General features: G+C 39.1%; 2 protein-coding genes across 6 annotated transcripts in view; both read left to right on the forward strand.

Annotated features, from left to right (window-relative positions):
* Nucleotides 1-1,802: 1,802 nt before the first annotated feature.
* On the forward strand, nt 1,803-8,266 carry rbm45 (RNA binding motif protein 45). Of its 2 annotated transcripts, none has more exons than XM_053497390.1 (10): nt 1,803-2,274; nt 2,452-2,574; nt 3,459-3,585; nt 3,703-3,822; nt 4,748-4,924; nt 5,522-5,651; nt 5,744-5,840; nt 6,156-6,319; nt 6,944-7,158; nt 7,482-8,266. In XM_053497390.1, exons 1-9 carry the CDS (start codon nt 2,005-2,007, stop codon nt 7,134-7,136), a joined length of 1,401 nt encoding a protein of 466 aa, XP_053353365.1. In that variant the 5' UTR covers nt 1,803-2,004; the 3' UTR covers nt 7,137-7,158; nt 7,482-8,266. The 2 variants fall into 2 exon arrangements, with proteins under 2 accessions (XP_053353365.1, XP_053353364.1); XM_053497389.1 differs by having other exon boundaries at nt 7,935-8,266.
* Nucleotides 8,267-10,315: 2,049 nt separating this feature from the next.
* The window catches only part of osbpl6 (oxysterol binding protein-like 6), a 47,810-nt gene continuing 44,913 nt past the window's right edge, over nt 10,316-13,212 (forward strand). For 3 of the 4 annotated variants that reach the window (XM_053496646.1, XM_053496643.1, XM_053496644.1), the window contains exon 1: nt 10,331-10,574. The gene's annotated coding sequence lies outside the window, so the exon portion shown is untranslated. Of the gene's footprint in view, nt 10,575-13,212 lie in introns of all 4 variants that reach the window. The other variant, XM_053496642.1, reaches the window with a different exon arrangement.

The following is a 13,212-nucleotide window of genomic DNA, read 5'->3' on the forward strand; positions in this document are numbered from 1 at the left end:
TTTAAAAATTCATAGTTTTGGTGCCTTCCAGCTGATTATGCTTGACTGAAGAGCTTACATATTTTATCTCAAGTTTGTTTTGTTAAAGGAAGTCAATGTTCACCGTTCAACAATTGCTGCTATGCTGCACACAAATGTGTGAGAAACAAACAAAAAAAAAGCAAACATGGAATTGTTGTTGAAGAACATCCAGCACACAATTGGAATATTTGAGGAGCTCTAAAAGTAGTGGCTCTGCTGCATTAAATGCAATTCCAGTGCAATTTAGATAAACCAAGTACTGTTGTTAAATATGTAGCTATATAGGACCATCATATAAAAGAGTCACATTGCATAAAAAAAATCTTGTTTGTAAAATTTAATGAAGAGAGCACTGTAGAGTGTGCAGAAGGCACTGGTGGATCGAGTGGTAGGTATTTTGTCTGCCATGTGGAAGGCCTGGGTTTGATTACCAGCAAGTGCCCAAACACCAGCCACTGGATGCATTGCCGATCCTAAGCCCGGATAAAATGGGAAGGTTGTGTTAGGAATGGCATCCGGCGTAAAACATGTGCCAAGCTTTTATTTGTATTTGGTCTCCTATGGTGACCCCATGCCAGGAGCAGCTGAAAGACCAACAACATTTTCATTGGTCTACAAATCATATATTTCATCAGTGACAAGCAGTTAAAAAAACTGTTAGTAAGTAATGAGCAAGCTGTGTCAGTGCAGAGATGACAATAGGAAGAAACCTTGAGAAGAACCAGACTTAACAGGAAGCCCATTCTCATTTGGGTGATATCAAATAGTATGACCATCGGTCTGTGCTATATCTGTGTGCTGTTAAACTGAATGATTATTTTAAGGTGAAAGACGTTCACATTAAGTCCAACTGATGGAGACTGCGGTACAACATTTCTCTGTGGAGATTTCAGTCTAAACTACCAATTCACCATAAAACCCTATGTCCATAAGTCCCAAGGTCTGCACCTTTACCTAAGAGAAATCTATTCACAAAAGCTTTGGCTAAATAAATAGATTTTTAGCCTAATCTTAAACACTGAGAGGGTGTCTAACTTCCAACAATTAACTGGAATTACAATTAACTGGAGCTTTTCCATTACTGTGGAGCTTTGTAACTGTGGTGATTCTAAAAACTAACAGTTTAATCAGGTACCGTAGCGCGAGAGATGCAGGGCTTTATAGGTTGTACAAACAGTAGTATTTTTAATCAATAATCACAAAAATGATTTTAGTGTAGCACATGATAAAACAGAAAGTCAGATTACACCTTTTCTTCTTTTTGATGTTGTATAATAATAATAATAATAATAATATAATAAATATTAGTTGAAGCTCCTGAACTGTATCTGCATGAGCTCTTGCACTGTGATTACTGTAGCACATGATTGCTGTAGTACAGGAGTTCCTGTTCCTAAAGTGACTAGTAACTCTTTTAGTACTCAGAATAAGTAGTGGACTACTTGATGTTCCTAATAAGTCAACAATCGAATGTAATGACTTACATACTTAAAAAAAAATAAAATAAAAAAATCATTTTACCAGTCGTACTCAGGCTATGTTACTATGTACAGTTTCTACAGGTGACCGAGATGTTCTGCAGAATACGTCAGTGATGTCATTACTAGTAATTACAGTTCTACGTTTGTATGATGTCAGTTGCCTGTAAGCTTCGTTTATTTTATTTTATTTTATTTATTAATTTATTTATTTATTTTAAAGCACAGCTGTTTCAATGTAGGCCTAGTACTGCGGCGTTAAGCAGAAAGACCTTTATTTTGAAAAGTGAGATTTGGCGACGGAAACAGTGTTCGGACTGCAGGCGGCATATTGAGCCTCTTCTGGTCGGTTTGCATTTAATAAATCCGGCGTAAGATAATTTGGTAAAGGTGTCTGCCTGCTGTTTTGGGTGTATTATTAACATTTTGCCGCATAAACTTTCTAGATACTTTGTGTTTAGTGTTAGCTAGCCATAGCATCGCGGCTACACAGTGAACCAGGGAAATGGAGGACTACAACAGGCCGTCGTCTTATCTCGATGATCCCCCGAACAGTCGCCTGTTTCTGGTCACTAGTAAATCCATCACCGAGGACATTATTCGGGAGCGATTTTCCCCCTTCGGTGAAGTCCAAGACATTTGGGTGGTTAAAGACAAGCAGACGAAAGAGTCAAAAGGAGTGTCTTTTGTGAAATTTGCCAAATCCTCCCAGGCGTGTACCGCTATGGAGGAGATGCACGGCAAATGTCTGGCTGAAGGAACCAAACCCATCAAGGTGTCTGTCCATTATTCTCATTTTACTGTGCAGACCCGTGAAGATTGTAATTGCATGTGTATTTCTTGGAACTATTGGTGCATTTGAATGATGAACTCCCCCACACACACCTACATACACTCACACACACTCACACACTTATTGTCATCAACATCTCTGGTCTCTTTTCTTGCACAGGTGTTCATCGCCCAGTCCAGATCTTCTGGCAGTCACAGAGACGTAGAGGATGAGGAACTGACCCGAATCTTCGTCATGATTCCCAAAACATTCACTGAAGATGACCTCAAAGAGACTTTCAAAGTACAGCACTAGTCTTCTGATGACGTTTATTACTCTCACTCATAATCTATACCGCTTTCCCATGGACTTGGGGCACGAGGTGGGGTATACCCTTCTTACCCCACCACCCAGTCCAGCTTAGACTACACACATTTATACGCACACTCTTTCAGTTTAGACAATTTCGGAGCACCAGTTAACCTGTTAATCTGCATGTTTTTGGACTGCGGGAGGAAACTGGAGTACCTGGAGAAAACGCACAAGGAGAACATGCAAACTCCATGCACACAGACCCAAGGCGAGAATTAAACCCAGACCCTAGAGGCGCAAGGTGACACTGCTAACCACTAAGCCCCCTTGTTTTAATTCAAAATTTTGTTACATTTCCAGCACAGTTTGCAAGATTATTTTTGCAATCATGTTGCATAAAGATTGCTTTTCCTGGTTAAGCAAATGCAATTCACAATGAATCTGTTGACCAAAATTATCTTTTTTCTTTGTATAAGAACATTAGTTTTACATTGCATCTTATTAAAACAGCAAAGTTTTGGGTTCAATTCACACTTCGGGTTTGTGTGCATGGAGTTTGCATGTTCTCCCTGTGCTTGGTGGATTTCCTCTGGGTTCTTTGGTTTCTTCCCACTGTCCAAAGACATGCCGATTAGGTTAGCATTTCCAAAATTGCCCTAGTGTGTGAATGAGCATGTAAGTGTATGTGCGCCTTGCGATGGAGCGGCACCTCGTGCAAGGTGTACTCTGCCTCGTGCCCCAAGTCCCCTGGGATAACCAGCTAAATCTAGCTAACCTGATAATTGAAGATTAAGTAGTAATTATTTCAGTATATTGAGGCAACTTTTTTCATTTTCCTTATTTCCTTCATCCTCTCATTCTTTTCTTAATGACAGATCTACGGAGATATAGAATATGCCATTGTCATAAAAAATAAATCTACAGGGGAGAGTAAGGGTTTGGGCTACGTCAGATATCACAAACCCTCTCAGGCTGCCAAGGCTATAGAGAACTGTGACAAAAGTAAGTGGCGTGATTGTGCTCCTTCTTTGCAGGTTAGTGTAAACACCTTATTGTGGTGAAACAAGAGCATGTAAAAGACATTTGCATCTATTTTTCCATCTCTTTCTGTCTGATCAGCATTTAGAGCCATTCTTGCTGAACCGAGGACGAAAAACACAGCATCAGACAATGAATATTTCGGCAACCAAAGATCAGATCACGCAGGAAATGAGCCGGGCTTAAGTGCTTACTCATTTGGTATGTGGTAAACTTTAGAGTTTTGTACAGTAGTTATTCGCTGTCAGTAGGTACATATTTAAAGTTTAAAGGATGGGTAAGGTCCTTATTTTTAATGAATCTTTTGTTATGGTGTGGTTTAAACTTATTTCCTCTTCTCACAAAAAAATTACTTAAACGCAGGTAGCGTTCTTTAGAATGATTTAAAAACAAATACAATATTGGAAATACCATGGAAATTAAATTCTAAAAAAAATATTTTTTGGATATTTTAAAAGTGTCTTCATCATAGACATAGGTATCATAGTATGATGACTGTCCACTGTAAAACTTCTGTAAAACACTGGTTGATTTAGGCAACCTTTACTCTATCAGCCTGAAGTGATTTAATTCCTATTTTATGAATTTTTTTTTTTTTTTTAATTCATGTGACTTTTTACCTCTGTGCATGCTTGGGGAGATAATTGACGTCAGTCATCACCCACGTGATTTCGCAATGCTAGCAATAGCTGCTCCAAGAGCTAAAGTGGGGCAGCTTTCTTGCTTCATCTGAACTGCAGCAAATACAGCCGACTAACTGCTTGCCATCCTCCGGGGCAAAACCCCAAGCATTTTTTTTGCTTACATCATATGAAATCCATTGTTTAAAATCAATAAGTGGTCACACAAACCTATGATGGTGACTTAAGCAGAGACATATGGATGTGCGCATGCATGCCATTTCCCGAGGACAGACATATTTAAGTTAGATAAAAGTCGCTTGTAATTATGAATGTGGGCCATCATGACACAATAAAAAATTTTTATTGAGCAATGTGGCTTGCCATGCGAACATAGCCTTATATTTTATAGTAAACCTAGTAGCAAAGCTTAAAAATCAGCTGCATATAAATTCAGTACTGAAATATGTGTGTGTGTGTGTGTGTGTGTGTGTGTTGTCTTGCAGGTGCAGAGTCTGGTAGTTACCCTGCTGGAGAAGGATGGAGCTCTGACTTGATAACTAGGTGCCTGATGGTGTCATCACGTGCACCCATTGCTCAGGAGCAGATTTATAGCCTGTTTGATCTGATCCCAGGAATGGAGTACTGTGAAATGCAGAGAGACCAATATGGGTTCAGTAAAGGTAGTATTAGACGTTCCTGACTGGAACACTTGAATTAATTATTCAGTGCCAGGTAGACAGTTCTGTTTCTCTGTAAAGTTGATGCTGTATTCTCATATAAAATATTTTTGCATGTGTATACTATAATGTAATTGCAATAATGTATTTGAAGATTATGTAGTTGATCCCTCCTTATAATATAGTTGTTTATTTAAGTCGTATTTATTTATAGTAAGCTCCAGAATTATTGGCATGCTTTGAAAGAGGAGTAAACAATGTCAATATTGTTTTATAGTTTAATGTTATTATGAAATGACGGAAATCAAATTAATTATAGGCCTTTTTTTTTTTATCTTTATTAAAAACAAATGTTAACAAATTAATTGCCTCATCAGTTATTGGCAGTCCTGCATTCAGTACGTATAAAGCTGGTTCTAAAGACTTGGAGATCCTGTCTATTGAGCTCCAAGTGCGTATGGCTAGTAGCTGAGAGAGGCTATGGTAAATTGTTTGTTAGCATGGAGTTGGCAGTAATTGCTGGAGTTGGCAGTAGTTTTCGAATGTCTCTACATTATTTTAAAACATTTTCTTATGAAATCTAATATTTGTTGTTCACAGGCCAGGCTATGATTCGTTACAGTAATCTGGGTTCAGCTGTGTATGCTAAAGATAAACTGAATGGCTTCGAGTATCCACCCGGAAACAGACTTTCTGTGACTTTTATTGATGACGGAGAGGACAGGACCAGGTAAAAACCAGCTCTGAGATTTTATTATTTAACTTAATATACCTCATATGAACCTGGCACACTTTAATATTGCGTTTTCCTTTCTCTCACAGCCCAGTGGGGAAGATGGCCATGCAGTTGGTTGCAGCCCAGATGATGTCTATGGTGTGGAACGGCCCTGCTGGAGCACAGCTAATGAAGACCACTGCAGTAAGCAGCACTCTTTAAATACCAAAGCGTTAGAATGTTATACATGATGGATCAAGCAGTATGTGCATATAATTACAACAACTTTGTAATCAAACCTAAGGTCGATTAAGTAAAGTTCAGAAGCCCAGTCAGGATCGACAGTCTTGAGATTTGACTCTTGGTGGTTTTCAAGTTATAGTACTTTCCCTGTGAAAAATAAAAATAAGCTAATTTTCACCAATATTAGCAGTTCCAGATTAGGTTTAAATAACTTTTTTTTTTCAATAGTCTTATTTTATCATCTCCTCTAATTAGATGAATGAAATTTGTCTCCAGGGTTACGCAGCACCATCAATGCCCCAGAAGCCTCGTGTTCAGACAGACGTGGTTCTCCCCTCTCATAAGAAGCTGGCTTCTCCTGACAGTGTGGTCAAGGAGAGGCTTTTTGTTATCTTTAACCCCTCACCACTGCCAGTAGACATTCTGGAAGATGTTTTTTGGTAAGTGCAAAGGCTGTGTTTTTTTTTTTTAGGTGATAATAGATACAGCAGATGTTCTGGCCCCATCAGCACAGACACAAGCCAATATTTAAACATTTCTCCTCAGTTTCAAAAAAAAAAAAAAAAAGGGGTCCACACAAACAGCATTGTTTGAATATATTTATATTAATATATAAAAATTCAAGGATGATTTGAAAATGCTTATGTGAATAATACAACTGTGATGGTATCTCGTCGACTATTAAGCTTAAGATTTATATATAATTGTCTCAGCCGGATCTTATCAGGAATCTTCATAAACAGTATGCTTTGTTCCGTTAGAACAATAGATTCAGGAGCAGTGTAGAGCGTGTCATGTTCTGGAGCTTTTGCACGATGGTGTAATAACAAGACAGAGTAAAATTAAATTGCAAGACATTGACAGATAAGAAATTTAGCAACCATGATAAACTGAGTCTTTGCACACTTAGAGCATGTGAGATGGCTACGTGCAGGGTATGGCTGTTTTTAAAAAGTCTCCATCTTGGTGGGTGCTTTCAAAAAGCTTTTTCTTCTGTGTGTTTCAATAAATGCGAATGAGCATGGTTTTATTTATCTGTATATATATTTATCTTCTTGCTGCAGTCGTTTTGGCTCTTTAGTGGAGGTCTACCTGGTGCCAGGCCGAAACGTCGGCTACATCAAGTATGCTGACCGAAAGCATGCGAATGACGCCATGTCAACACTTCATGGCAAAGTGGTAAATGGCGTGAAAATGAAGGTCATGCTCGCTGATCCACCTAAAGAGGAGTCTCACAAGAGGCAGAGAACTTACTGATTTGGCTCCTAAACTGGCTAAGGTAGGTCACACTTCCTGGTAAGGCATTCTCTTTAGTCCCATCCCATTATTTGGCTAACTGTGGGTCCTCATCAAGGTGTTTATTAATATCAAGTTACTATCAATGTCATCTTAGCCATTTACAAATTAAAAAAAAAAACTTTAATCATTGTTTAGCTAATTGATCATGGCTTGTCTTGACTTTTTTGACTCTGATTTTTGTTTTTGACTCTGGTCCCTCGTCTTAAAATTTGTGTGTGCTTGTAATCAAGTAACATTCTCTCTCGCTGATGCCTTCATGCCACTCAAGACCAGGCTTAAAGAAACCTTCTTAATATTTTGCAGGTCAGAGAAGCAGTCTATCTCAATTTTGTGCTAATGATATTCATCTTCACTTATTTTTAGTTATTGAATATAAAACGAAATTGGGTACATGTTGTACTTTTTAATAAAAAAACAAGGGTTATCATGCTTGTGATTCCATAGTCTTATAATTCAACAGTTTTCTCTATGACGTTTACCTATTTCTTCTTCTATTCTGTGCTTTGTTTCGCATCTCTGGAATCTATTTTTCTGTACATAACATACACAGAAAAAAAATAAAATAAATAAGGACTCAAAAGTCAAAGTGATGTCCTCAAACCTTTGCAGACCCTTAAGGGACAATTCAGCTTAATGAGTGAAGCCTGCCAAACACAAATGCATGCGTGCGCGCACACGCACGCGCAGAGAGAGAGGAAGCAGATCTCACAGCAGGGTGTTCTTGTATAACTGGTTGTGCTGTCTTTGTTCCTACAGAGTTTAAGTGACATGACGCATGACCTCGACATGACTGGACGGATTTTTACGATGACACGACCTCATAGCTACAGACAGTGACTACTGTAATTATATTGTGATGCTGTTTGTGATGTTTTGCTATGAAGATGATCACAATGTCTCCTTTAGTCATGTGTTTTTTTCCGTATATATGATTTGTGAAATACACCTCTAACTGGTGTAAACGTCTGAAGACTCAGAACACAAAGTTTAAGTTGACGGAACGCACACAGACACCAGACAATTATTTACTGTCTACAGGTTTTTTGTTCCATGTAAATGGTCTTATTGCTAATAAAAATCCATCTGAATTGCTTTGTCGTTTGTTTGTTTTTCCCTGATGGTTAAAATAAGCATCAGTAATTGTATAGCTTTGATTAGGGTTATCCCCAACAGTGCAAAGATGCTGCAAAATTGTGCATATTGCAAGCACAGAGTAGACAAAATGATTTGTAGTAAGTTCATATTGAAGGAGTAAAATGATGCGTCCAAGTTTTTTCTACTATATTTATTTGGCCAGAGTTACTAATTTCTCATCACTCACTTATCATGTATACCGCTTTATCTTGTATCCAGGATTACAGGGAGGCCTGGAGCCTATCCCAGGAGACTTCGGACATGAGGCAGTGTACACCCTAGACAGGGTACCAATCCATCGCTGGGCACACAAACACACCCACAAAAACACTCATGTTCATTTACAAGTTATGGGCAATTTGGCAAATTAACTTGATCTGCAGGTCTTTCAGCTAGGAGAAGGCATACCAAGAATGGAAAGAACATGCAAACATCATGCACACAATCCCAAGATGGGATACAAATCCTGGACCCTGACCTAAGCCACTGAGACACACAAATTACTATTTTGATCAGGGTTTTTTTTTTTTTTTTTGGCAATCTTTTAAGTTGTGCAGTCTGCCTATAATCTACATTTACAGCATTTGGCAGACGCTTTTATCTAGAGCAACATTCATTTGTAGGTCATACATTTGAGTAATTTAGGTTCTTGGTCAAGGAACCAACAGTGGCAACTCTTTGTGCTGGGGTTTGACGGGTCTGGAACCTGTCCAATCAGTAGTCTGACACTTTGGCCACTGAGCAAGGCCAGTCATATCAGTTATATAGAATGAGTCAATATAAATTAAGTGATTTACAAGATACAAGTGTCATCATAAATCTTGAGTCTATGTTAGGCGTACAGCACGGCTCAGATTTACGCTCGTTTGTGCAAAGGGAGAACAGCTCGAGCCATGGCTGTATGTCTTATCGTGAACACACAGCAGGACCTGTTGCACTCCACCAGGTGGCAGCTGTTGTACAGTGAGCGCAATTAAAGCTGTCCTGTGCTGTGTGATAGATGCGATGTTTGTGCAGCTGTAATGAAGTAGAGCCATTAATATGCCAACTGACACCACCTAAATTAGCTGTGATGAGTCTTCATTCATCTAATGTAACCTGATATTTTCACCATCATCAGTATACTGTGTCTTTGTAGAAGAGTCTGTAGTTCATCCCCTCATTATTATTATAGTAAATATGATGGTGCTTGTCTAATGTGATCCAGAACAAACCTGAAGAAGGTCTGTAACTGAGAATGGACCTGAGTGTGGATTTACTGGGGTTTAACGAATATTTTATCCTAAATGTTTGAAGGCAGTCATGATTCAGATATTTGATACAGAATTGTTATTGTTTTTCAGTGTAAAGCCTTGTTTCAATATATGTTGTCAGCTCTTGTGGGATGTCGCTGGTCTGCAGTGGTCAGTACCTACCAAAAACAACCCAAGGAAAGGAATCCAGTACCTCAGCGACAGGGTCATGGCTGGCTAAAAGAGCGATGATGCACATGGGGAGTGAAGGCTGGCTCTCGTAGTCCGATACGATAGAAGCGCTAGTGTAGATCAAATTGATGAAAAGCTTAATGTTAGGTGATAAAAATGTGTCAGGACACAGAATGCATCACTGTTATGGTGGCAACAGGGGGACCTACTCAGTATTAGGTGGGTGGTCATAATGTTATGACTGATCGGTGTAAGCATTTTGTTTTGCTCGTGCGTTATCATTTATCGTGTAACCGTGAGCCGCTCCGGCTTTTGCGCAGAACCAGCTGTGCACTCCAGCCTGTTTTCCTCTAAGCCCCGCCTTCTATGCGTGGATTGGTCAGCGCGATTCTAGATGCGCCAGGATTGGCCAGTACCAAATGAGTGTCCGTAGGTGTAGCTCTCAATTGAAATCCAAGCCAATCCCAGTGCAGGAGGCGGGGTTTGTCAGAATACGGATGGGAAGAGCAGAAAAAAAGAAAAAAGAAAAAAGAGGGGTCCAGTCCAGCTCTTAGTTTTGCTCAGGCTCTGAAGTCATCTTTACTGCAGGGAGGAGCGTGCACGAGCATCTGTCTCTGGTGCGTTCAAATTCAACCGTTTACAGCAGTTTCCTGTGCTTTCACTCTGATAGAGTATTTATGCCTAAAAATAATTTTACTCTTAGCACAATAACCATGCACCATCATCAGAGAAACACTGCGATCTGCTGACGGAGAAATAGACCGAGTGCCTGCATTACAGCATCCGGAACTGGCCGCATCGGGTTCATGCGCCAAGGAGATGGACCTTCCAGCTAACGGTTAGTAGGCAGCTCTTAGGACCTGTTTAACATGACTTACATTTATCCCTTTCTTTCTTTTTTTCGCATGCATTCTTTTATTTTGTGAACCAGATCCAGTCTTTGTCTTTGCTCTACATGCACTGCATTGTGGATCCTGATCAAATCATGAGAAGTAAAGACGCGTCTTAATGGCATTTGGGACGTCTTTGGTATAACCTTCCTAAAAAAGACACCATGGTCATAATAAACATTTAATAAATCCGTACTATCGATTTCTACCCATGAGTGATCAGGAGTTTGTCCTGCACCAGGTAACATATGATGAGGACATTAATGGGTGACCTGATCCTGATACCTGTCCATCTGTCCCCCCTCTAATCCCTGTCTAAGAACACTCCAGTGTAGTGACTTGTTTAAACCTAATATTCACCTCCAGTCATTTTGTTTCACATGCTCAGAGGACTTACTGACACATGCAACGTGTCATGATATAACATCAATTAATGATACCTGTCCACACGTCATGTTTTGAAGAGCTGAAGAAATGGACATCTTACCTTTTTTAAAAACATTTTTTTAGGCAGCAAGGTCAAGCCGTGACATTGCAGCATGGACCTAATAGACTCCCGGCATTCTTTAATACAGCCCTCAGATATACTAGATTGATAAGTGCTGGGTTTTTAATTTCAGCCTTACTGTAAAATCTGAAAAAAGTTGACTGGAAAAAGGGGGGAAGGAGTCATCTTGCTCCTTTATGTGTTCTGCAATACATCAGTTTGTTATCATATCATATAGGACACACAAAATGGCACTGCTTTATAAGAAAAAAACTTTATTTTTTGGCTAAAATAGTAGTTTCTGATCTAACCATACATGCCGACATCAGAATGTCTAATGTTTCTTTTAGTGACACAAACCGCGGACATTTGATAACATTAGTCTGACCTGTTTCAGGAATTGTCTCATTCATTCATTCATCATATGAATCCCAGTTCTCTGGTATAACTCAAATAAGGATTTGTTCCCTGTTGAATCTGGTTCCTCTCAAGGTTTCTTCTTATTGTCATCTCAAGAAGTTTTTCCTTGCCACGGTTGCCCTCGGCTTGCTCATCAGGGACAATCTGATCATTATGATTTATACATATTTCCTCACACACATTTGTTTATTTATCTATTTAATAATTTGTTTATTTATTTAATTATTTGATCTTGTACAGCTGGTTTGCGATAATGACTGTTGTTAAAAGCATTATATAAATAAAACTAAGATGAATTGAATTTTTCATAGTCTGGACCCTATGCCAGGGAGCTTAGGGCACAAGCCGGGGTACACCATAGATGGGGTGCTAACACATCACAGGGCACAAGCACACACACATTCCCACACCCAATCATACATTATGGGCAATTTAATAACACCAGTCAGCCAACAGAGCATGTCTGTGACTGTGGGGGAAACCAGAGTTGGAGAACTGGAGAAACTCACAAAAAAATTGGAAAGAACACACAAATTCCATGCATGCAGGCTGTAGGTGATATTTTGTCTCATTTGCTTTCTAGTAAATGGGATATGCGAATATAAGGATTTCATTGGGGTCTTTTGTAATCTAACTGTACGTTATTTCTATATAGAATATGTTGACCAAAATGTGCAGTAAACAAGATATAGTAGCTAATAGAATGTAAAGGGTGTATTTTATAAACAATAAATACAAAAATAGGTATTTGTAACCATGCTTTAATCAGTTTCTGACTTTTTGAACAGTATATACATACATAGTTGTCAGTGGGTGCTGTGTTACACCTGTGTTAAACAATTACCAGATGTGTCACAGGCCAAGCTCTTTATGTCCGTGAAAATTGTTTCTTATTAAAAAGCATAGTGCCCTCCACATGACACCAGTTGCAGGGATGATACCTTGTTCTAGAGTTACACTCACTTCCTTGTAAGATCAACTAGACCACTGAGTATGACAGTCAGAGTCTCTTTTAATTATGCAAAAGTTAGGACACTATTGCTGTCACCATGGACACACTTTGCCTGACCAATTGCAGGTGGACTGAGTCAGCAGCACATATAATGGTTTATACAACAAAGAGGTTTGTGCAAACTGTCCATACATAAAGCTTCTGTGTGTTGTGTGCATTTGTGTCTGTGTATTATGTTCTGTTTTTAGCACATTTAGAGTATTTCCTAGAAATACTGTCCAGTGTGTCCAGCGGGATTGGCTTGTTTATGTCTAAATAGCAGTTTGTTATGTATAGATCTCTAAACGATGCTTCTGTAGCCAAAATCATTTGGAAGGTGTTAGGCGGAGGTGTTTCAGTGTCATAGTGAAATCCCTGACTCATTTGGCTGAGTGTATAAGCTGCTTATTGCACTTAGTCACTGGCTTTTTGTTATTAATTGAGCCAATCCGGGTCCTTCCTTCCAGCACTGTGACGCAGACTTCACCATGCACTTTACATCAGAAATGTCTAAACCAACCAACACACACATGCACAAAATGTTACTACTGAATGCAAGGCTGTAAAGGTGCTGTTTATGATTTCACCCACCATTAGCCAGTCATTACTTATAGATATGTTGCCACTGAAACCTAGAGACATGGGAGTTCTAACTGATATTAAATCTATATAAGGTATAAGATATGCT

This window comes from Clarias gariepinus, chromosome 5 (genome assembly GCF_024256425.1).
Source record: "Clarias gariepinus isolate MV-2021 ecotype Netherlands chromosome 5, CGAR_prim_01v2, whole genome shotgun sequence".
NCBI classification, from domain to species: Eukaryota; Metazoa; Chordata; class Actinopteri; order Siluriformes; family Clariidae; genus Clarias; species Clarias gariepinus.